The following is a 26,095-nucleotide window of genomic DNA, read 5'->3' as shown; positions in this document are numbered from 1 at the left end:
TATCCATTTAGACCCAAATCTCACTCTTTATACAAGTTGTTTTTGGGGGGGAAAGACGTGGAAGTCTGGAAATATAAGAAGATCGGATTTTTTATTATTTATCTTTTCGAGACAGAGGGATATAATGGACCCCCATCGGCAGACACAGTAGAGTAACTTTGGAACTTTGATAGAAAATAACAGGGATTTGTGTTGAGATCTGCAGACTGAGGACTCTGCTGCCTGGTGGAGCCATGAGGTTTATTCGTGCGTAAAAAAAAGTGGATATTTGGCACCATTTTGCGCACGGTGGAGAAGTATTTTATTGCTATTTACTTTCTTAAAAAAAAAACTTTTTCCCCCTTTATTTTATTTTTATTTTTTTTCTAACTTTATTTTATCACCTCTTCAACCGGTCATGTGGATTAATTAACGGATGGAAAAGGGAATTAACGTCTGTAAAAAAAAACTATGTTGTTAAACGCATTGGCCCGTGAAACACCGAGGAAATGAACTTTCTACTCTAGTGAATGTTAAATCCTGGTGAATGATTGACATCACTTTGCTACTATTTCTTTTATTTTTTTGCGGACTTGGCTTAAATCAGTCAGAGTTGGTCCTCAGAGAGAGAAGAGCTGCTCACTGAACCTTGACTTTGTTTTTATCATCATCATCATCAGAGCTCTGCTGTTATAGACCTGCGTTACCCATCATGGTCCGTCCTGTTCGCAAGGTGCTTTCTGCGGCTGGAACAGAAGGTCTGGAATGAAACTGTTGTCTTGATTTATCCAACAGGAGAAGAACATGCTGCTGGAGCTATTACTGTATCCTCTGGGGATTTCATATTTCCGAGATGCAGTCATAAATTAAAAAGACTCGAGAGAGAGAGAGAGAGAGAGAGAGAGAGAGAGAGAGAGAGAGAGAGAGAGAGAGAGAGAGAGAGAGAGAGAGAGAGAGAGAGAGAGAGAGAGAGCAAAGGGAAACATTTGTAATTCCTTGTGATTTTTCTGAAGACATGTGACAGGGTACAATGCTTTGGGCAGTTTTTTCTTACAGTACAGAATGTAAGCTTTCATATGATGCATCATTCATTGAAATTGGAAAATATTTGAAGATGATATGACTATTTGAAACTTGTCGAACCAAAAAACCCAAAGCAATTGTTATTCCACGGCAGAGCTCCTCCAGTCAGTCAGTCAGTATGAAGGGGCCCCTGCTCGGCATGGCCCCCCGTCGGTGGCTCCTGGCGCTGTTCCTGTGCCAGGCGGCTCCTCTGGCGCGAGGCGCCTCCAAGGACATCGTGTGCGAGCCCATCACCGTGCCCATGTGCAAGGGCATCGGCTACAACCTCACCTACATGCCCAACCAGTTCAACCACGACACCCAGGAGGAGGTGGGCCTGGAGGTGCACCAGTTCTGGCCCCTGGTCCGAATCCGCTGCTCCCCCGACCTGCTGTTCTTCCTGTGCAGCATGTACACGCCCATCTGCCTGCCCGACTACAAGCAGCCGCTGCCGCCGTGCCGCTCGGTCTGCGAGCGGGCGAAGCGCGGCTGCTCGCCGCTGATGAGCCAGTACGGCTTCGAGTGGCCCGAGAGAATGAGCTGCGAGCAGCTGCCCCAGCAGGCCGACGAGACCCGGCTGTGCATGGACCAGAACAACAGCGAGACCACCACCCTGTCCCCTCCCTTCCCCAAGCCCACGCCCAAGGGCCGCACCCGCCCCCCCAGCCCGCCACAGTGCGACAGGGACTGCCGCTGCCGAGACCCACTGGTCCCCATCAAGAAGGAGACCCACCCGCTGTACGGCCGGGTCCAGACGGGACCCCTGCCCAACTGCGCCCAGCCGTGCCACCAGCCCTACTTCTCGGCCGACGAGAGGGCCTTCACCACCTTCTGGGTGGGCCTGTGGTCGGTGCTGTGCTTCGTCTCCACGCTGACCACCGTGGCCACCTTCCTCATCGACATGGAGCGCTTCAAGTACCCCGAGCGGCCCATCATCTTCCTGGCCGCCTGCTACCTCTTCGTCTCGCTGGGCTACATCATCCGGCTGGTGGCGGGCCACGAGCGGGTGGCGTGCGGCGCCAGCGGCAACGCGGGCGGCGGCGAGCAGCTCCACATCCTGTACGACACCACGGGCCCGGCGCTCTGCACCCTGGTCTTCCTGCTGGTCTACTTCTTCGGCATGGCCAGCTCCATCTGGTGGGTGGTGCTCTCCTTCACCTGGTTCCTGGCGGCCGGGATGAAGTGGGGCAGCGAGGCCATCGCCGGCTACTCGCAGTACTTCCACCTGGCCGCCTGGCTCATCCCCAGCGTCAAGACCATCGTGGTGCTGGCGCTGAGCTCCGTGGACGGCGACCCCGTGGCCGGCGTCTGCTACGTGGGCAACCAGAGCCTCAGGAACCTGCGGGGCTTCGTGCTGGCGCCCCTGGTGGTCTACCTCTTCACCGGCTGCCTCTTCCTGCTCGCCGGCTTCGTCTCCCTCTTCCGCATCCGGAGCATCATCAAGCAGGGCGGCACCAAGACGGACAAGCTGGAGCGGCTGATGATCCGCATCGGGCTGTTCACCGTGCTCTACACGGTGCCCGCCACCATCGTGGTGGCGTGCCTGGTGTACGAGCAGCACTACCGGCCGGGCTGGGAGCGCGCCCTGGCCTGCTCGTGCCTGACGGAGCGCCAGCGGCTGGGCGTGGGGCCGGACTACGCCGTGTTCATGCTGAAGTACTTCATGTGCCTGGTGGTGGGCATCACGTCGGGCGTGTGGATCTGGTCGGGCAAGACGCTGGAGTCGTGGCGGAGGTTCGTGGCTCGCTGCTGCCCCTGCTGGCCGCAGAAGGCCGCCGCGCCGCCCTCCATGTACAGCGAGGCCAGCACGGCGCTGACCGGCCACACGGGCACCGTGCTGGCGCCCGGCATCTACCACAAGGCCGCCCCGCCCTCTCACATATGACTGGACGGTCTCGCAGGTTGGGACTGACGGGATTCAATGACGTGGCAATGTGGTCAGTTTCCGTTTTTATCTGCGGTGGGACGCTTTTAGGCCGTCATCCCACCCTCCAGTGTCTAGATCTACAGTAGGTGTGATTAACCACATTCACGCCCCTGTTCTGGGCACGTGATAAAAGTGCAGATCTGCAAGCTCATAACACGCTGTAATGTGAGCTTGTATATCGGCTATTCGACGAAGACATGTGAGATTGTGTAGAGGGGGGAAAAAAGGAGGTGACCAAGTGTAGACCCCTGGGGGATCCCAGTCCGGGAACGCGTCTCATTTTTAGATTTCTTTGGCTATTCAAAAATATAAGATATAAAAGCTCATAGAGCTTGTAGATCTGCAATTTTGGAAAAATCTTGAAAATCTTTATATATATATTTTTAAAGCGAACATTTGTAACTCAAATCTTTGCTTCTGGGGGGTCCCTGGAACAAAATATTTTACAAATGTTTGCTTCAAAAAATATTGAATAGCAAAAGAAATCTGAAAAGACAAAGACACGTTCCTGGATTGAATGGGTTAAGTGGTTAAGTGGTTAAAAGAACAGGCCCAACCTTTGCAAACGTGTATCAATGAGGGTCGATGGGTGAGCAAGTAAACAAGTGAGTGTTTGTCCAACGGTTTAATCCCATTTTCTGAACAGCAGGCTTTGCACATAGCTGTCTGCAGCAGAGCAAAGTCAACATCTACAGCCTCAAACATTTGACCACCAAACCAACCTGCTTCACTGCACATCACCTACTCATTCATTCTATTGTAATAGGCTCTATGCACAGCAGCCATATTATCACTTCCTTCCCAGGTGTTACCAATGATACTAATGAAGGCTCTGTTCCATTTAGTGTAGCACAGTGGTTTCCACGACCCCCATAACTCTGAGAGTGTACAAATGGAACCAAATGGACCCCAGAGTTACACACCTGTAAGGGGCCATTTGGAAGGTTTCTAGTGAGCCAACATGCACAATATCAGCACCCTGACTCTGTTTGACCAGAATGGAACAGAGCCTTCATTAGTATCATTGGTAACACCTGTCTTCATAATATGGCTGCTGTGAATAGAGCCTATTGCACCAGAGAGAGTGGAATCACACCTTTTACAGAAAGAACTGCCTCCGGGCCACTGTGCGCGCTTTTGTGCGTAATTATGACTTATTCAAAAGAAAAAGAAAAGCTACAAGGGGGTGTGAAGCCATGAATTGAGGGGAAAACTGCACAGCTCTGTCTAGTCATCTCTGAGGACCGAGAGAGGACAGACACGTATTTATTCCTGTACATGTGTATAGATTTACTGTAAAAGTATGTGTATAATGTTTTTAGTTTCTCTCCCAAGACTCCATGCTAGCTATCGGTATGGATTTTTAAGAAGGGAACTCTCTAAGTTGATTAATACTCATTGTACAAAAAGTGTGCTCAGCGTGAGTGAGTGAGTGAGTGATCTATGGTGTATTTAGGGTGAAAGTTTGTACATAAAATCGTACTAATAAGAAATGTGTGTAGGACTGTAGGTGTACTTTACCAGTATTTAAAACCATGTCTCAGTCAGACTTTTAACCTATTTGGAAACTGGATAGGTGTTCTCTTGTCCCCAACGCATACCTACAGCAAATAGAACAAGATAAACTGTTGGCATCAAAGAGGGGACAATGATTTTTAATCCTTACAAGAATGCCATATAACTGTTGAGCAGTGGTGGAAAAAGTACTCAAATTCTTTACTTAAGTAAAAGTACCAATACTGCAATATAAAAATACTCTGTTACAAGTGAAAGTCCAGAATTAAAAATGTTGTAAGTACAAAAGCATTGGCATCAAAATGTACTTAAAGTACCAAAAGTAAAAGTACTAAAATATTTGAAAATAGCCTCGGTATAAAATAGGGCTAAAGTGGTTAATGTATGTTTTATAATGTAATAATTTATACCTGAAAAGTAACTAAAGTTTTCAAATAATTTTAGTGGAGTAAAAGTACAATATTTGCCTATCAGATGTAGTGGAGTAGAAGTAAAAGTATTGTAAATTGGAAATACTCAAGTAAAGTACAAATACCTCAAAATTGTACTTAAGTACAGTACTTACGTAAATGTACTTAGTTACTTTCCACCACTGCTGTTGAGCCCGCCTACACATCCTTTCCATGTACAGGAACGGTGTCATTACAATGCTTTAAGTGGATAAAAACCCTGCCTCTGAAAAAGGAATCGCACATGTCTAATAATTTTGTTTCTTCTCTTGTTTTTACTGTTCTGGCACAAAGTACAGCAACAGGGTTGATTTTCATAATAAGAGCTGTACTGAAGCATCCATGCCAATGGGCTCTACTCCCACCTCCTGGTACACTGCGGAACTGCAGTTCTCCATAACACTAGACCAGGGGTCTTCATTCAACAGGGGGTCCGGGACCCAGAGTGACTACAGGGGGACCACCAAATCTTAGGTTGTAAAAAGGTTTACAATAAGGGGAAATAAATGACATCTTATTAGTCTTTTTCAGGTGAGCTTAAAAGGTACAGTCCACCCCACTCTCAACGTGGGGCCCGGGGTTCTTGAGAGGGTTCCATGAGGGGCCCCTGAAAAAATGTGTGAATATCGCATACAAATTTGTTTCACTATTTTAACCCTATTTTATACCTCAGTTCTTAAACATTTTTTTACAGATCTACAAGCTGTAGAATCATTTTGAAAGATCTTAACCCTTTAAGACCTGGAACGCATCTCTGTCACTTTAGATTTCTTTGGCTATTCAAAAATAGCAGATATACAAGCTCATAGCGCGGCACCGAGTGCCGCGCTATGAGCTTGTATATCTGCTATTTTTGAAAAAAAAACATTTTTAGATTTAAAAAACAAACAAAACACAAATCGTCTCTTATGGGGGGTCCCCTGGCACAAAATATATTCAGCAAAATACATATCAATGCGGGGGTCCTTGACATGGAAATGTCTGAGAACATTAGTCAGTGCACACTGAACCGTCCCGTTCTCTTGCTTCACTGTGTTTGATTTGTGATCGCTGGGTAATTCATTGTTGTTTTTTAGACTATTGTGTCAAAATGTCTCCATCAGTGTCATCTCTTATCTAATTTATTAGCCCTATTCGCTGTGTGCACGTGTGTGAGTAGAAGTGAATGCGTGTGCAAATCCTGAGTACATTTAACCAGTGGTGGATACAAAGTACTCGACAACACAGTACTTGAGTTAAAAGCACAGATACTCCTGGTCAAAATATTATTTAACTACAAGTGAGAGCAAATCTGTACTTACCAAGTACTGGAGTACCACAATAATTAGTAAAATAATTAGTAATCAATGCATTGCTGAATTAAATGCAGATATCTTCCCTCAAAATTCAAATATTTCCCAGAAATGTTCAAAAACCATCACTAGGGAAAATAACAGATCTACAAGCTCACAACGCGTCATATCGCCACGCATTGTGACCTTGTAGATCTGCTATTTTCACTAGATTTTCATTCGTACTTTTTCCCCTTCCTAGAAATGTAGTGGAGTCAAAAGGACAATATATTTTCTTTGGAATGTAGTGGAATGAAAGTCATAAGAATCCAAAAATACAAATACTCAAGTAAAGTACTGATCGTCTTTGTCGGGTGGAAACATCATACATGTCAAATTGTTACTTTCCAGGATTCAAATTTAAAAAATGGCAAAAGTAGCAGATCTACAAGTTAAAAACCGCTACGTTTGATACTTGTGTGACGCTGTAGTATGATCAAGTAGGGCATTCATTTACGAAAAAACACAAAGTTAGAATATGGAAATAAGAGGTTTCTGCCCGACAGCAACGATACACTACAGGAAAAAAAGCACTCAAGTAAATGTAAATGTACTGTAGTGTTCACCACTGGAGTGAATGTAACTCACCATTGTAGGAATGAACTTGAAAGGGTCCAGATGTATACAGTGTACTCACCTGTCTGAATGAGGCAGCTTTCTGTGGTCCTCGTTTCAAGATGAATATTTTTTTTTGTTAAATGAAATGACATCCAATCCATTGCTAAGATTATTTTCTTTTCTAGATATTTATGAAGAAAAAAAACATGCGTGTTTTTTTCGGTTCTGGTTTCATTGGCTGGAACGATCAAGAATAAATGTGTATGGACCTTTACGTCAACATGGGACTGTGTGTTATTTGGTATCCAGTGATATGTGTAAGATTTAGTTATCTGTTCAGTTGCCTATCTCACATCTTTCAGGTGTAAAATACATGTTTCTCACGCACTTTAACTTATGTTCAGGTACTGTAGATGCAGAAAGAAAGAAAACTTGAGGCACACCTTTTTTCTAATACCCAGATATTTAAATGTCTGTAAAAAAAAACATATGCTCCCTTTTTTCTAATGCACAGAAAGTTAAGTTAAGATTTGCACAAATGTATGTTTTTTCAAAAAATAGCAGATCTACAAGCTTATAGCACGGCACTCTGTGCCACGATTTTTGAATTGCCAAAGTATAAGATACTGGTTAAAGTGGTAACTTAACATCTAAAATGACAGATGCTTTCCCGGTCTTAATGGGTTAATTTACAATATTATAAAAAGTTGAAATATGGAGATACAAAGGTTTCTGCCCGACAGTAACAGTATGTGCCACTGTCTTGTCGGGGACTTCTCACATTTCTCATTAAGTGTGTCATTCCTCCATCACAAAGCCGGCCCATAGACTGCTGACCACAGTCAAAAGCCCCATTTTACCGTCCAATTTAGGAGCAACCGTATGCCATGTCTGGTATTAACCACTTACCCTGGCATCTCTATTCTGGGCATGTCATTATAGGAAAAACTATTCAAACATAGCAAGAAAAATGAATGGACATACTTGTGAGCTTGTAGATCGGCTATTTCTTTGCTATTCCTCATATGACAAAGTATATAGGGCAGAGGTGGGACAAAGTCACTGTTTTGCAAGTAGTAGAAGTCTCAAGTCTTGCAAGTGCCCAATTAAAGTATCAATAAAAGGTATCAAGCGACTTGGGAGTCGAGAGCAGTGGTGGAAAAAGTACTATATTTTAGTAAGTAAAAGTATCAATACTGCAATGTAGAAATACTCTGTTACAAGTAAAAGTCCTGCAATCAAAATGTATTTGAGTAATAGTGCAAAAGTATCGGTATCAAAATGTAATTTAAGTACCAAAAGCAGAAAGTTCACATTAGGCCGAATGTCCCATTTAACAACTTTTCAAATGTATAAAATGTATTAGAAATCTTTTGAAAATAGCAGATCTACAAGCTCACAATGTGTCGCATCGCGACGCATTGTGGGCTTGTAGATCTGCTATTTTCAAATGGCCGAAATGTATATAGGGCTGAAGTGGGTAATGTATGTTTTGTAATAACAATCAAAATCTACAAAGTAACTAGTAACTGAAGTTTTCAAATAATTGTAGTGGAGTAAAAGTACAATATTTGCCTTTGAGATGTAGTGAAGTAGAAGTAAAAGTATTGAAAATTGAAAATACTCCACTAAAGTAAAAAATCCTCAACTGTACTACATGTACTTAGTTACTTTACACCACTGATCAAGAGAGGGCTCAAGTCAAGTCCAAGTCATTGGCGCTGAAGTCCAAGTCGAGTCAAAGCATTGTTTTGATTTGGTAAGTAAGTAAAGTCATCAAATTTGTGACTCGAGTCAAAGTCGGGTCTCAAGTCCAAGTCTCAAGTTCACACCTCTGATATAGATGAATCCACAGAGCGGCAATCATAACTGCGGTGTCAAACGAGTGCCGCTCCGCACCGCGACACCACGGCTACAGGCCTTCGCTCTGTGGATTCGTCTACAGGGAGGAAGGAAACATGAAACATGGTGTTCGTAGTGTTGTTGTCTGAGCTACCAGAAAAACTGGCTTCTTTCCTGGAACACAAAAAGATGAGACGTACCGGCAATGAGCACCACGCCGCTTTGTTACATGATTATTGTTTATTTAAAATACTCCATCTGCAAATGATTTTCTCCATTTAAAAACAAAGTTCACAGCTAGTAGCCTACATAGTAAGCAAAAAAAGGGGGTCGGGTCGGGGGTGGGGGAGGTTGTGTGATTCAGTCTTAATCTCTATGTGTTTTGCTCGGGGGCGGGGCTGGAAAGGGGCGGTAGGTAGGGGAGGGTCTTGCACAGGGCTGTTGATGGGCTCTCTGAGGTGTTGAAAGGTGCAGTAAGTGATCTTTTTCCGTTTCGTTTGTTAAAATAAGCGTTAAATAGCTCTGTATTCTGATAGTAATCACTGCTATAAAGAAAATGCATTTTCAGGTCAGGATACCGATTTCTATCCAATCAGGAGAGAGAACTCATACAGGATACAGGATGAACAGGTGAAACTGGAAGTGATGACACAAAGAAATGAGCAGACAAAATGTGCAACTGGAACACTATGGAAATGAAGCTGATAAATGAGGTGTTCTCTTCTCTCCTGTTTGCCTGAAACTGGGAACCCACCTGAAAACGTATTTTTCCGTTTATTAACACATTGAGTGCCAAAAACGGTCCGGACCGTTTTTCATAATCCAAACAAGGTGTGCCAAAAACGGTTATGGCCGTTTTTGGGAAAAAGTTTTCAATTATTATTATTTTTTTCCTTCACAGCACCAGGAGATATCATTTTACGAAGATTTAGACTCCAATCCACTTCCTTGTTAAGTTATGACTTCAAAAGCCTGTATCTCAGCTCCTGTGTACTTTTTGTTTTTACGATGTATTTTCGACTATTTTCAACTGGCCGCAACTATGGAACGGATTACCGAATGTTTTTAATCTTTTTCCCCGGATTGTACGAGACCTCTATGTGTGTAATGAGGGTATCACCGTGAGGACGGTGATCACTGAAAATGTTTTGTGACTACTTGAAAAAGGTCCAAAAATGGTTAAAAATCCAGGCACTGGAGGTACCCTGTTTTGAAAAACCCCTGGCACTCAATGTGTTAAAGAGCTGGAGAGACCATTTAGACAGTGTCATTTTTTTTTCTTTGGCTATTCAAATTTTTTTGAGAAATCGTGAAAATGTGTGCAAATCTTTGAATATATATATATATATTTTTTTTAAACAAACATTTGTTACTCAAATCTTTGTTTCTGGGGATTCTACAAATGTCTTCTAAATCCTAACAGTTTTCTGAAAAGCTTATGTTGCTATAATATCAGTGGTTCTAAAAAAAAATCATGTCAAGGACACCCAAAATTAAAAGTATTTAGCCACGGACCCCCATCCAAACATATGTTGTTCCAGGGACCCCCCAGATTGCTCAGATTTTCACGATTTTTCAAAGAAATAGCAGATCTACAAGCTCATTGCATATCTGCTATTTTTGAATAGCCAAAGAAATATAAAATGACACGGATGCGTTCCCGGTCTTAATGGGTTAACCAAAAACATATCACTTACGACTACCTTTGAACTGGGGATTTGGGATGTTCTCGTTCTGTGTGTTTTTTTGGGGGGAGGGAGGGAGGGAGGGTGAGTGATAACCGTAGAGCCCACTTATTATGGCAGCGGTACGGATCAGGCCAATCAGAGTCATAGTACTGATACATGTCCCGTTTCCACCAGCGTGGTTGCAGGCGTTTTCTCCGTTTGTCCGGGGGCGCTCGCTCGCTCGTGGCTTCGTTCCTTCGTTCGGGGTGGTGGCGGGCCGAGTCTTCATGGTCTATGAGAGCACAGCGTTGGAGTGGCGGATGCCGATCAGGTTGTCGGCGCTGAAGGATCGCCTCATGGCCGCCCGACTCAGGTCCTTGTATTTGTCCTCACATAGTCTGGAAATGGCCTGGACACACACACACACATTTGTTATTTGAAAACTTCAGTTACAAGTTACTTCCTAAATTTCGATTACAAAACATACATTAAGCAAATAAGCCTTATTTTATACCTCGTCTCTTGGTCTGATCTACAGCTTGCAGATCAGCTTTCAGGATTTCTTCTTTTTTTGGTGAAAACCAACCATATTCAACTGCCGATAACAACAGAATGGACGATCGCGGTAAAAAAAAAATGGTTCCGGTGGATAGACGAGACCCTCCCCCCCCCAGACAGCTTTGTTTACATCCGTGATCACATCGTAGCTTCCCTGGCTCTCCGTGGATCGTCAAAATAAGGTCAAAACCGCTGGCAGCAGCGGATGAATTCATTAATTAATACCTGGCCGATAATGTGTTAAAAGAGCTGGAGAGACAGGGAGACCCCTGTTACTTGAAAAACACTCAATAGCAATGATTAGCATCATGATATAGAGCTATTGTTTTTACAAATTTATTAAAAGGTGGTTACGCCACCTTTAACAAATAACAATAAAGAAACTAGAAAAAGTGCTCCTCGGAGCACAGGTCTCCGCCAGGTCAGATAGGTTATTGTGGCCTCCTGGTGGCCAATGTGAAAAGGGTGCCATTTCTTCTTAGGCCTTTCAAGACAATCGACACTACATTCATGATTTGAGGCATTTGTTCCAAACGTGTTTTGCTAAATTAGACCTGCTGGTGGCGCTATAACAGGCCAATGTGAAAAGGGTGGCATTTCTTCCTCGGCCTAGTGGGAATATGCGTGCAAAATGTCACTGAAATTGCATGCTGCGTTCATGATTTGAGGCATTTTGTTCAAAACAAACCAATCTTGCAAACTTTGGAAGCCAATCTTAGGCAATCAGGATGGAGTATGGGAAATCGAACAGATCCGTGTTGATTACATGACTATAGAGATACTGTCCCTCATTTATCAACGGAGCGTAAAAAACGGCTTATATTTTTCCATAAATGCGGCCGTACACCAACGTCGAAGTCACATTTATCAACGAATCCTATACAGCCAATCCTAGCGTATATCAGGTCGGAGCTTTGATAAATCTCACCTCTGAAAACGTGCGTCATTTAAATAACACACCCTTAAATATTCTCGAAACACCCCGATTTTACGACATGAAGAACCAGAACACGACCAAACAAAGCATGGAAAGCCAATAATAAAGAGTTTCGCCGGCTTGCATCGCCGCCTGTCAAGTCACACACACACGCCTCTCTCTCACACAAACACACACGCCCAACTGTGTCTTTACGGTACAATCTTTGTCACGTAGGCTTGTAGCCTACATGAATGACATATTATGATACCAATCACATCGCCATGAATGGAATACGTTTGTATATTTATTTACCCCATACCAAGCAGTGCGCATTCGAGTTACACTAAAATAAAGCAGTCATGTAGGCTATTCCCCATGAGACTCGGGCGGGCTGCAGTGATCCCGTGCCACCACGTTAATAAGAGATTGGAGCGTCGGGTTTATATCCTTAACCCAGCCAGGTTTTAGCCTTCATAACTCTCTATGACATAACTCCATACCATAGGACAGGCTACTGTAAGTTTGTAGACCTCATTGTCCATGAAAGGTTAGTCGGGAGTCCCGACTCCTGGAAAATGCTCTCGCAAAAGCGCTTGTATATTTTGAAAAGAGCAGAAAAAGCTCACAAAGCTTGTAGATCTGCTATTTTCAATGCAGCCAGATCTGTAATCTTATCTGAATGACTGTTAAAGCAGTTTATTTAAATTACTTTATAAAATGTTATATTTTCACAGGGATTATTTATTAGTGTAGATATACATTTTGGAGTGGATTATGTGTGCAGATGCCTGTCAGACAATGCTGCTCCGCAGGTCTAGAATGGAATAAACGGGCGCAGCCAACGTCAACAACTGCTATCGACCGACGTGAGATCTTAGCGTACTGTAGGCTGAAACCAACGTCAGGATATATTGATAAATGCCGAAAGTTGCGGTGATCTCGCCGTACGCCCATTATTTGGTCTGCACCGCGTTGATAAATGAGGTGTACCGATTTGTGTGATGTTTGGACAAAATCACAGGCCAATCTGAAAAATTTAGATTCAGCCAACAGAACCTGCGCCAGAGGTTCTGAATTGGCATCCAAGGAGTGTTTGTGCACAGTTTCGCAGTGACCGGGCCAACGGTGCCGGAGATGGTCACAGACAGAAGGACGGACACACGGACGGACAGAGTGCAAAACATACTCTCTCACCATGCCTTTCGGCCCGGCGGAGACAATAACTGTGGTACCTCTAGTTTCTGAGCGCGCTGGTTGTCGAGTGGCTCCAGAGGGAAGCTGAGGTTATTGTCGTCAGCCAGTTGCCGCAGGTCAAAGTAGTACTTGGCATAAACACTGGCCGGTACGTTGATGTTGAACTGCAGCAGCTCCAGGAAGTGGCGCTCCATCTCGTTCCTGCATGGACCACACACACACATTAACACACTGTACGTAAATCACTGTTACCCAAACACAGGGACCCGTGTATGTGTCCCCTGTAAATATCCAGTTGTTGCCTTTCCTACAACATAAAAATAACAACAAAAGATTGTCAATAATTACAACTGTTTCCCCTCCAGAAAAAAATAGGACTTGAAATAGGGCTTAAGTGGTGAATTCATAGTTTGGGTCCCAGGGAGGCATCAAGAGACATTTCTATTTTTATTTGGTTCTGGAGCTGAAAATCTTTGGTTAGCCCTGCTGTCATAGATCCATTATACTGGAGAACTGGATGCATTTGTATAGTAAAATCCAACAGTGTTCATCCGACTCTCTGGACTGTAAAATCGTACTCATATATACTTTTAGATAATTGGAGGTCAAATGAACACTCTAGATTTGACTGTGTGCCAGTACCAGATCCCAGGTCAAGTTTTAATGTTTCATTCATCAAGTACAAATTTTATTGACCAGCTCAAGCTGCCAAACCAAGCTACAAGCCAAAAAGTTTGTTTGTTAAAGTTATTTTGTGGAGCTTTTACTTCTTTATGTTTACCCATATTTCTCCCCAATTTAGTCGTTATGCCAATTGAGTCACACACATTATGTGTGTTGTCACTGCTGTTGTATCCTACTGGCTCACCTGCCAGTGAGGAGCCCCCACCGGGAGGGCATAAAACCTTAGTCCTACTCCTCCTGCCCAACACTCCCAGCTGACAGGTGCCGCCCCCCAGCCCGTAAGATTACCTGCAGTGACAAATATCACCCTCCTCCTCATTGCCCGGCTTCCCTCGCCCCCGAACACGGGCCAATAGGCTCTATGCACAGCAGCCATTTTGGAGAAAAATTGGGCCTCTTCTTACTTCCTTCACAGGTGTTACCAATGATACTAATGAAGGCTCTGTTCCATTCTGGTCAAACAGAGTCAGGGTGCTGATAGTGTGCATGTTGGCTCACTAGAAATACTAGTGGGTCTCAAAGTGTGGTCCAGGGACCCTCATGGTTCCTTGAGGGGGTGTAACTCCGAGAGTGTACAAATGTACATTTGTACACTCTCAGAGTTATGGGGGTCCTTGAAATTAAAAAGTTTGAAAACCACTGTGCTACACTAAACAGAACAGAGCCTTCATTAGTGTCATTGGTAACACCTGTGAAGGAAGCAAGGAAGGGGCCCAATTTCTGTCCAATATGGCTGCTGTGCATAGAGCCTATTGTGTTAGTACGGACGCACGACAAAGCCAGATGCACCGCGGTGGAGTTGAACCCACAACCTCCGCCGTGGTGAGCAGGTACTTTACCACTGTTTCACCCCTTGGGGCATTTGTAAGCCTTTCATTTGATAAAGACAGTTGAGAGAGACAGGAAACAGGGTGAGGGAATCAAACCGGGGGCTCGTTGTCAGACATTGGAGCCCATGTGGTACACGCCCTAACCACTCAGCTACCGGGGTCGCTCAAAAATGTGTGGTTTCTTTTACATTCATTGTCTATTCATACAGTGTATCGTCTCTGTCGGGTGGAAACCTCATATGTCCAAAACTGTTACTTTTCAGGATTAAAATAGCAAAAGTAGCAGATCTACAAGCTCAAAACGCGTCGCTTTGCACTGCGTTTCTAGCTTGTAGATCTACTACTACTACTAGATAGTTCATTATGACTGTATATGTTGTATAGTTAGAGAAATTGATCAGATCTCACCCTACAGAGTGCAACATGTCTCACACACACACACACACACACACACACACACACACACACACACAGATCACTAACAGGTTGTCGCTGACAGGTGGAAACCGTGTATCTCCATATTCTAACTTTTTGTGTTTTTTCATGAATCAACACCCTACTTGATCATACTACAGCGTCACACAAAAGCATCAAAAGTAGCAGATCTACAAGCTTGAAACGCGGCACAACACGTTTTGAGCTTGTAGATCTGCTGCTTTTGCCATTTTCTAATTTGAATCCTGAAATGTAACAGTTGAGGTTGAGGTTTCCACATCATATCCCACTTTTCAGGAAATGGGATAAAGAACCATGTGCTCTAATGGATCCAATGTAGTAGTCAATAGTCATATAGTCACAAGCTCTTCAAAAGTAGAGACAGTAGCTGATCTACAAGCTCACTTGCTTGTAGATCAGCAGCTTTCACTACTTTTGCACAACACTGTTGTGCCAACGAAGTAGGTTATTAATTTACCCCACAAAAAAACATCAAAAGTTGAAATACAGACATACAATGATTTTGTCCGACAGCAACGAGATCATGATGAACATCAGCGCTATGAGAAGAGATAGGGGAGGTGGTCGCCATGGAGACCGCATCCAGGTATTCTCTTGGTCAGAAGAGGCAGTGTGTGTGTGTGTGTGTGTGTGTGTGTGTGTGTGTGTGTGTGTGTGTGTGTGTGTGTGTGTGTGTGTGTGTGTGTGTGTGTGTGTGTGTGTGTGTGTGTGTGTGTGTGTGTGTGTGTGTGTGTGTGCGTGTGCGCGCATTTGTGTGTGATGTCTGGTTTCCCAGGGCAACTAATGGAGTGGGCGAGAGCCACAGCCCATTATGTAGGACCGTGGAGAGCACTTGAGAACCACCCCGCCATGACCCCCCCCCCCCTTCTCTCAAGCCTTCCATCCGTCCGTCCATCCATCCATCCATCCATCCATGGGCCCTGCGGTCGGGCTGACAAAGAGCACTTCAATACAGCGGATGAAAACACGGCAAAGAAAGAAAGACTGGTCTGATGCACAGAGAAAACACATATACACACATACAGTGGCAACACACACACTTGTATTACTATACTTATGAGGACGTCAACATTACAGAACGGCAACGTCGCATCGGTAATAGATCAGGCATCTTTTCCCAACTGTATAAGCCTAACTTTAGAAACCTTTTTTTTCTTTAACCATGGAACAACCATTTCTCTGGTGAGGGCCGGGGAAATTGTCCTCCTAATGAAAATAGCAGATCTACCATCTCATCGACAAGCTAGCTGTGAGCTTCCAAATAGATGGGCTTTATTGCGTGATGCACTACACATCCCCGTTCGGGTCATACTAATTGCCCAAAAGTACCCAAAAATACCCAAAAGTACCCAAATGTACCCAAAGGTACCCAAAAGCATACCCAAAAGTACCCAAAAGTACCCAAAAGCATACCCAAAAGTACCCAAATGTACCCAAAAGTACCCAAAATTACCCAAAAGTACCCAAAAGTACCCAAAAGCATACCCAAATGTACCCAAAAGTACCCAAAATTACCCAAATGTACCCAAAAATACCCAAAAGCATACCCAAATGTACCCAAAAGTACCCAAAAGTACCCAAATGTACCCAAAAGTACCCAAAAGCATACCCAAATGTACCCAAAAGTACCCAAAAGCATACCCAAATGTACCCAAAAGTACCCAAAATTACCCAAATGTACCCAAAAGTACCCAAAAGCATACCCTAATGTACCCAAAAGTACCCAAAATTACCCAAAACTACCCAAAACTATCCAAAAGCATACCCAAAAGTACCCAAAAGCATACCCAAATGTACCCAAAAGTACCCAAAATTACCCAAATGTACCCAAAAGTACCCAAAAGCATACCCAAATGTACCCAAAAGCATACCCAAATGTACCCAAAAGTACCCAAAATTACCCAAAAGTACCCAAAAGCATACCCAAATGTACCCAAAAGTACCCAAAAGCATACCCAAAAGTACCCAAAAGTACCCAAAAGCATACCCAAAAGTACCCAAATGTACCCAAATGTACCCAAAAGCATACCCAAAAGTACCCAAATGTACCCAAAAGTACCCAAATGTACCCAAAAGCATACCCAAAAGTTATATTGTAAGTTTACTGTATATGCAGACGGCCTTTACTATGTTTCACCCGTTTCAATTGAAACGGGCCTCTACCTCCCCCTCTCCCTCGCACCGGGGCCCTCTGTCTCTCTCGCCCTGTCGTTATAAAGGATACAGCATTGTCATATTTTTTGTTTGACTGGACTGCTGCATTACTACAATGACCATAATGCTTTGGGGCACTGCCCTTCCTTGTGGGGAGGGGAGGCTGCGTGGGGGTGTGGTCTACATTGTAGTCAGGAAATAAGGTGAGATAAAGAGACTATGAGTCAAATGACTCATAGTCTCTGGATATGGATACAAATCTAAAAATACAGATAAAACACAAAAAACACACCAGGATCATGTTTATGGGTCGTAGACCTAGATAAAAATAGGGGTTTGATGCAAAATCGGCGAAATGTCCCTTTAACTACCCTAGGAGACATGGGGAGAACATGCTGATGACGCGGAGGAGAAGACACGCCCCTAGTGCCCACAGAGTCCCCAGTGGGAATGAAACCCAGGACCTTCTAGCTGTGAGGCAACAGCGCTACCGACTGCGCAAGGGCCACCGTGCCCCCAATAATAATACTAATAATAATAATAATCAAAATATACAAAGTAATTAGTAACTAAAGTTTTCAAACACTTGTAGTGGAGAAAAAAAGTACAATATTTGCCTCTGAGATGTAGTGGAGTATAAGTAAAAGTACTGAAAATTGGAAGTACTCAAGTAAAGTAAAAAATACCTCAAAATGGAGGTACAATACTTAAGTACAATACTTGAGTACATTTACTTAGTTACTTTCCACCACTGCTTGTTGGAACGGCAGGCTGTGTGGCAGACTTGTAGACCCTCTGTGAATCTCTTGCAGTGATGTGTTTTGGTGTGTTCATGGACTATCATCTTTTTGCCCATTTATTTGATAACAGAAGTGCCGTGAGTAGCTTATCATATTCTAATAAAACTGTTTATTTGTGCATGACAGAAACAGTCTAATATCATGTGGAGTAAACAGGATGTAGATCGGATTAAATCAGGGCTCATCTAAATTAATCACCTGATTATTTTGAAGGAAGTGAGTCTTGTAATGTTAATTTAATGTGAGTGAATTGTTTTTGCTATCTTCTATCTATAGCTGCCCATGGTGGAAGTGGGGCCTCATATTAGCTCTTAAAACTGGCTTCCAGATCCTCAAGGCTGCACCTATGTATATGTATGCTTTTACCATTTATGCTTCCCCATGTTTGATAAAAGGCAACATTGACCTCACAGGGCTGTTCTATGTATTAGCCTTTATCAAGAATGAGACTGGCATCAATTTGTTACTATTTTCCTGTTTTTGTTTTTACTTTTTAGGGTGGTGTAACCACCCTCTATAAGTGGCTTTTGGCAATTATGTACACCGCCCAATCCTGCACCGTGATTGGCCAATTTTGTACCCTGCAAAACCCTGCCATTGTTAATGCAAATCGATACTTTTGCAATTTGTATACACCGAGAATTCTGTACACCGGCCAATCCTGCACCGTGATAGGCCAATTATGTACACAGTAAAACTCTACCATTGTTAATGCAAATCGATACTTTTTGATTCGCATGACACTAGCTGTAATATCAGCCAATCACATTACAGCTAGTGTCATCACCAGCTAGTGTCACTGTAATGACCAATGTGACCACACCACCCACTTCACACTGGGTGTGATTTTTTTATTATTATTTGGTCATTGGTTGCTTAAACCCTGTAACCCACTGGAATATAATTTTAACCGTTGTTTTTCTTTATCTTTATCCATAAACCCTATATAGTAGTGATGTGCGGGCCGACCCGTAGCCCGCAGGTCCTGCGGGTTGAACCACGGAGTGGGAGAGGACTCAAATATAGCTATAGATAGAAGATTGCTAAAACAATTCACTCACATTAAATTAACATTACAAGACTCACTTCCTTCAAAATAATCAGGTGATTCATTTAGATGAGCCCTGATTTAATAGGATCTACATCCTGTTTACTCCACATGATATTAGACTGTTTCTGTCATGCACAAATAGACAATTTTATTAGAATATGATAAGCTACTCACGGCACTTTTGGGTACATTTGGGTATGCTTTTGGGTACTTTTGGGTACATTTGGTTATGCTTTTTGGTAGTTTTGGGTACATTTGGGTATGGTTTTGGGTACATTTGGGTATGCTTTTGGGTACATTTAGGTAATTTTGGGTACTTTTGGGTACATTTGGGTATGCTTTTGGGTACTTTTGGGTACATTTAGGTCATTTTGGGTACTTTTGGGTACATTTGGGTATGCTTTTGGGTACTTTTGGGTACTTTTGGGTACATTTGTTTATGCTTTTTGGTAGTTTTGGGTACATTTGGGTATGGTTTTGGGTACATTTGGGTATGCTTTTGGGTACGTTTAGGTAATTTTGGGTACTTTTGGGTACATTTGGGTATGCTTTTGGGTACATTTAGGTCATTTTGGGTACTTTTGGGTACATTTGGGTATGCTTTTGGGTACTTTTGGGTACTTTTGGGTACATTTGGGTATGCTTTTGGGTACTTTTGGGTACATTTGGGTATGCTTTTGGGTACTTGTGGGTACAGTTGGGTAATATTGGGTACTTTTGGGTACTTTTGGGTACATTTGGGTACTTTTGGGTATTTTTGGGTACATTTGGGAATGCTTTTGGGTACTTTTGGGTACTTTTGGGTACATTTGGGTACTTTTGGGTATGCTATTGGGTACTTTTGGGTACATTTAGGTCATTTTGGGTACTTTGGGGTACATTTGGGTATGCTTTTGGGTACTTTTGGGTACTTTTGGGTACATTTAGGTATGCTTTTGGGTACTTTTGGGTACTTTTGGGTACTTTTGGGTACATTTGGGTATGCTTTTGGGTACTTGTGGGTACATTTGGGTAATATTGGGTACTTTTGGGTACATTTGGGTACATTTGGGTACTTTTGGGTATTTTTGGGTACATTTGGGAATGCTTTTGGGTACTTTTGGGTAATTTTGGGTACATTTGGGTACTTTTGGGTATGCTTTTGGGTACTTTTGGGTACTTTTGGGTATGCTTTTGGGTACTTTTGGGTACATTTGGATACTTTTGGGTATTTTTGGGTACTTTTGGGCAATTAGTATGACCCCAACCACCCTCAAATTGTATAAGTCAGGGGTCTTCTAACAGGAGGTCCGGGACCCCTCAGAGTTACTACAGGGGTTCACACAAATCTTTGTGTGATGGGGAACATTAGCCAAATGCAGATCTACAAGCTCACAACACCTGGTGCTGAGGCGTGGTGAGCTTGTAGATCTGCTATTTTCGGAGAGTGGGTGTAGAGGGGAAAGAGCAGACCAAGTACAGAGCCAACAGTCAAGTTGACTAAATATTGAGGGTTTAAACTGTCTGAAAATACACATTAGCATGAATCCAACTATCTATGAAATCTATGAAAATGTTTAATCTACAACAGTTATATTGTATTAACATACTCTACCATACAGATTGGACAAAATTACATTTCATTCATTTAAAAAAAGTTACATAGTGAGGCTTTATTTTTATTTAAAATAAATTATAATTTGTAAACAAAAGAACGTTAATTGATCTATGAAAAAGTTCAATCTGCAAAACAATTTTATACAATATGTAGTGGGGGGTCCCTGCTTCATCCCTCTCTCAGCCAAGGGGTCCTTGGGCTGAACAAGGTTGAAGACCCCTGTTCTATGCAGTGGTTTGAGCCACACTTCAACGGCGACTCGGCAGCAATGCAGCTGGCAATGCTCGGTCCAAATAGCTGCTTTGTCGCAGCTATTGTGAACGCAGCATAACACTTGCGACAATAAAAAGAGCAGCCTGCTCAAATATTTTTGCCTATTAGAATTTGTGACCTCATGAATTTGACAGTAAATCATCAAGTATCCATCTATGTGGGGTGCTCAGATGAAATTCCCTGCCATACCTTTTGCACCATTGTTTGCCTTAAGTCAGCGTCGAAGTGTTTAGGACCATTTCAGATCATAAACCAATCGTCTTGTTTCTCTATCAGAGGGGCATATCCTGCTCTACAAACTAATAAATCATCTGAAATCATAAACCGATTGCCTCTTTCTTTATCAGAGGGGTGTATCCTGGTCTATAAAACCGGACAAATTAAGGGTTTCAGTCTTTGAAGTGTTTCCATGAAGGAGGAGCTGGTTCCACTAGGAAAACGAAACATAAAATCAATCTAAAATTCAGCACTGTAGCAAAAAAAAAAGTAGCAGACCTACAAGCTTGAATCCTGAAAAGTAACGGTTTTGGACATGTGACATTTCCCCCCAACAGAGACAATAAAAAAAACATATTGACATGAAAGCTGAACTTTTACTGAAACGTTATGGCCAGTTTAAAATAAACCTATTCAGGAGGCACTAATAATTGCAACTCTTAAAGGTGGGTCATGATTCATTCATAGCATCATACGCTAGCTATGGTTTCCACAAGGTTTTCTCAGCAAAAATGTTGTAGCCGGGTAAAGAGGGTAGAAGCTTGGGTACAGAAATCATGGAAAGGGGGGTACTGAGGACACTGGCATGGATCAAACAAACAAAGCCATTTTAATCCATTAAGACCGGGAATGCATCTGTGTCATTTTTAGATTTCTTTGGGCTATTAAAAAAATATTTTTTTTTGTGAGAAAATCGTGAAAATGTGTGCAAATCTTTGAATATATACAGTATATACATTTTTAACTAAAATCTTTGCTTTATCTTTGAAAATCATATATAAAATTGCAGATCTACAAGCTCGTAGCGCGGCAGTCTGTGCAGCGCTATGAGCTTGTATATCTGCTATCTTTGAATAGCCCAAAGTATAAATGAATGGTTATAGCAAAAAAAAAAAAAAGCTAAAATGACACAGTATGCGTTCCCGGAATGAATGGGTTAAAAGGCAATAAGGATTGTGGCCTATAGTCCAGCTCTCTCCACCAGCTCACACAATGAGAAACAGAGAATAGAGGCTCTTCAATTGCTTTTAGATTGGAACCCTATACAAACACTTGTATTCCCGTTGGCCTACCTGCATCACTCTTTCATCTCCATCTCTCTCTCTCTCTGTGTGTCAGAGACGTCTAAATCTCCTCTTTGCAGCGTGCATCCACCTCATTCACCAAGCAAACAAGCACGCTGCACTATGTGATGCTTTTTAAAAATGTTCTTCAATCTGATAAGATTGAACCAACATGAACCAATATGAAAGGAAAAAGAAACTCCACTCTAGAGATACTGAAAATGTTTGTATTTTCACATCGAAAAAAAGGATAATAATACAGCAAAATAATCTCCTCTCTTATCTTTGTAAACCTCGTTATTCAGGAGTCTGATTTCAGTGGATAAAGACAGAGGATGGAGTGACAATAATGGAGCCAATTCAAACGTCACGTCTAATATTATCAATAGATAATGGTGAGAACACGAAACCACATTAACCCTGGCGTACCCGTTTTGGGAAAGTCTCAGAAATAGCCTACCTCCTTTATCGTCGCTGTCTGGGCAGAAACCTCTTATCTCCATATTTAAACTTTTTGTGTTTTTTCGTAAATGAACGCCCTACTTGATCATACTACAGCATCACACAAAAAGCATCAAAAGTAGCAGATCTACAAGCTCTAAACGCGGCGCGAAGCGACGCGTTTAGAGCTTGTAGATCTGCTACTTTCATTACATTACATCATTGGTTCTCAAAGTGGAGTCCGGGGACCCCCAGGGGTACTTGAGGGGGTTCCAGGGGGTCCCCAGCTAAATGATGGATAGGAACCAAATGGACCCTTATGGGTCTGTAACTCTGAGAGTGTACAAATGGAACCAAATGGACCCTGACGGGCCCATTTGGTTCCATTTGTACACTCTCAGAGTTAAGTTAACATTGATTTTACAATATGAATTGGGGTCCCAGAGATAGAAATGCCATTAAATGGGGGTCCGTAGCCTAATGCATGTCAAACTGGGGGTCCTTTAAATTAAAATGTTTGAGAATCACTGCTAGAGCCGTAAAAATCTTCTCTTATGGGGGTCCCTGGCTTATCTTTTCAAATGGGGGTCCGCGGGCTAATAAGTGTCCATTTGGGGGTCCTTGACATGAAAAAGTTTGAGAACCACTGCATTACATTACAGTCATTTAGCAGACGCTTTTATCCAAAGTGACTTACAATAAGTGCATTCAACATAAGTAGGCAAGAAAACTACCAATGACCAGAAGTATTAAGTGCATTCTCTTCTAAAACAAGCAACTAAGAGTATAACTAGCGCTCAGACGTGTTCATGAGATGTGATGGGCCTTTCTCCCAGACACTTAGCAAGGCACTTGATTGGGCTAGCCTGCTTAACTGCTCAACTGCTTTAAGCCAACTGCTTCAAACACAAATACTAATACAAATACAACTAATACAAACTAACAACAGGCTACTGCTTAAAGCACTAATATACTTAAGCACTCAAAGTACAACTAATAGCAACCTGAAAATCCTATACTTGGACTACACCAGATGAGTTCAGTAGCTCAGGTCTCTCCAGTTTGAAAGCACACTGGAGGATAGTGATGTGTCGTTCATGATCGATTTGTTCAAAAGAACTAGTTAATTTGCCGTGAACGAGCTCGTTCACTTTCTGAAACTGTTACGTTCACTCGCGACGTAAAAAAAAACGCTCCCACGATGGTGTTTTACACACATTATAAAACATACATTAACCACTTTAGTCCTATTTCATACCTAGGCTATTTGAAAATAGCAGATCTACAAGCTCACAACACTATTGTACTTTTACTCAAGTACATTTTTAACACTAGAAAATAGCACTACTGAACGAGAACGTGAACGAATCATTTGAACGAATCATTGCCGTGAACGTGAACAAAATCGTTTGTTCACTGAAATTAACTTTTTTTCCCACCACTACTGGAGAAAACACTGCCAGGGCTGCCTTTATAGTCCGTGAGATGTGATGGGCCTTCTCCCAGACACTTGATTGGGCTAGCCTGCTTAACTGCTCAACTGCTCAACTGCTTTAAGCCTATACTGCTTCAAACACAAATACAAACTAACAACAGCCTACTGCTTAAAGCACTAATATACTTAAGCACTCAAAGTACAACTAATAGCAACCTGTTAGATAAGAAAACCCGATACTTAAGACTACACCAGATGAGTTCAGTGGCTCAGGTCTCTCCAGAGTTTGAAAGCACACTCTACATCTGTTCTTTGTTTAGTTTTTCATCTTGACAAAATTTGAAAAATAGAATCTTTTGGAAACATTTTAATAGCACACACTCCTCCACCTCAAAACTCACATGTCCTCTACCGTGATGTCCTTGAGGATCTGGCAGTAGTCCACGTTCCAGACCGCCTGGTCGTCCCAGACCTTGGAGGCCAGCAGGATGGCTCCCAGCGTGATGCGCTTCCAGTTGGACGGACAGATGTCCAGCTCGGCGTAGGTCAGCAGCCTCTCCAGGTACACCTGGGGGTTTGATGATGAGAGATGATGGAGATGATGAGACCACTGGGGACTAGGGTTTGGGATCCTCTGGGAGTTTAACCAGTGGTGGAAAAAGTACTCACATTTTTTACTTACGTAAAAGAATCAATACTGCAACGTGGAAATACTCTGTTACAAGTAAAAGTCCGGAATTCAAAATGTACTTGAGTAAAAGTACAACAGTATTGGTATTAAAATGTATTTAAGTACAAAAAGTAAAAAGTACTCATTATGTAGAATGTCCCATTTCACAAGTTTTCAAATGCATACAATGTATACAAATCTTTTGAAAATGGCAGATCTACAAGCTCACAATGCGTTGCGATGAGCTTGTAGATCTGCTAGTTAAATGGCCAAAATGCATACAGGGCTGAAGTGGTTTTGTAATAATAATCAAAATCTATAAAGTAACTAAAGTTTTCAAATAATTGTAGTGGGGTAAAAGTACAATATTTGCCTCTGAGATGTTGTAGAGTAGAAGTAATAGTACTGAAAATTGAAAGCTAATGCTGGTTGCCGGTTTCTCTCCCGACCTGGCAACCTGGGGCTGCCATGCAGAGAAATAAGCAGCCCCAGCATTAGCTCGTTCTGTTATTAGCCGTTAGCTTCTCGGAGTTTTAGCGCCTGTTACATTATCATGGGACTCAACAATGAGTACTAGAAGCAAAAAAACAGACTTTGCATTTGTTAAAATAGGCGAATTTGGGCTATCCACTATCCTACTGTCATGCCAACGGTGGGGGTCGATAGGGGGATCTGTGGAGTCACGCGATTTTCATTTCTACGTTGGTAAGTGATTTGACGCACATCAAACATAACACTTAAAATGAACGGAATTCTCCTTTAACGGTTCCCTTTTAGCGATTCCTATAGGGGGTTCCAAATGGACCCTTACAGGTCTGGTAACTCTGAGAGTGTACAAATGGAACCAAATGGAACCAAATGGAACCTGCTTGGCAGAAATGGAAATGAAAATACAAAAATATATTTTCGTGAACGGAAATAAATAAACAGATAACAGCTTATGTTCACAGCTTTCAGGAGACGTAGTTTCAACAAATACACATGTAGTTCTTATCAGCGGTGTGTTCTAGTTTTTTTCGGAGGGTATACTATACGATACGATCTGGACTGTATACGGTGTATACAGCGTATAACGGTAGAACACACCACTGGTTCTTATTGATAAAAATCATAAAGAACTTTTTTTCCCCCACAGCAAAAGACAAAAGGTCTTCCTGACCTTAATGTCACTGGTTGTATTTTTATGAATTTACCGCCCTCTGGTGGCCAGTAGGTGAAAGTCAACAGATACATCAATGGCACTAGCTCAGAAAGTGATTGGATTACTTACTCACCTTTCATTTGTTCAAGACAATTAATATCGGTCCATTATTGAACCAAATGCACTGGACGTTGTTAAAAGAAGTATGTTCAGTAAAATAATAATGAAAATATATTACTGACAAACCAGAACACATTTAAGCCATTGGTTCTCAACATTTGT

General features: G+C 42.5%; 2 protein-coding genes across 2 annotated transcripts in view; one reads left to right on the top strand and one right to left on the bottom strand.

Moving 5' to 3' along the window:
* The first annotated feature begins 2 nt into the window (after positions 1-2).
* Positions 3-5,687, top strand: fzd5 (frizzled class receptor 5). The gene is made up of 2 exons (XM_084085211.1): positions 3-3,727; positions 4,035-5,687. Exon 1 carries the CDS (start codon positions 1,181-1,183, stop codon positions 2,924-2,926), a length of 1,746 nt encoding a protein of 581 aa, XP_083941337.1. The 5' UTR covers positions 3-1,180; the 3' UTR covers positions 2,927-3,727; positions 4,035-5,687.
* Positions 5,688-8,884: 3,197 nt separating this feature from the next.
* Positions 8,885-26,095, bottom strand: part of ccnyl1 (cyclin Y-like 1) — a 36,635-nt gene continuing 19,424 nt past the window's right edge. The window contains exons 8-10 of the mRNA XM_084085203.1: positions 24,404-24,570; positions 13,040-13,202; positions 8,885-10,739 (exon numbers count right to left, since the gene is read on the bottom strand). Coding sequence (XP_083941329.1) covers positions 10,623-10,739; positions 13,040-13,202; positions 24,404-24,570 — 447 coding nt within the window. The 3' untranslated portion in view covers positions 8,885-10,622. The remainder of the gene's footprint in view (positions 10,740-13,039; positions 13,203-24,403; positions 24,571-26,095) is intronic.

Source organism: Gymnoscopelus microlampas (assembly GCF_963454915.1).
Source record: "Gymnoscopelus microlampas genome assembly, chromosome: 17".
Taxonomy (NCBI): domain Eukaryota; kingdom Metazoa; phylum Chordata; class Actinopteri; order Myctophiformes; family Myctophidae; genus Gymnoscopelus; species Gymnoscopelus microlampas.
The sequence above is the reverse complement of the archived record's forward strand: the minus strand, read 5'-3'. Positions and strand labels throughout refer to the sequence as shown.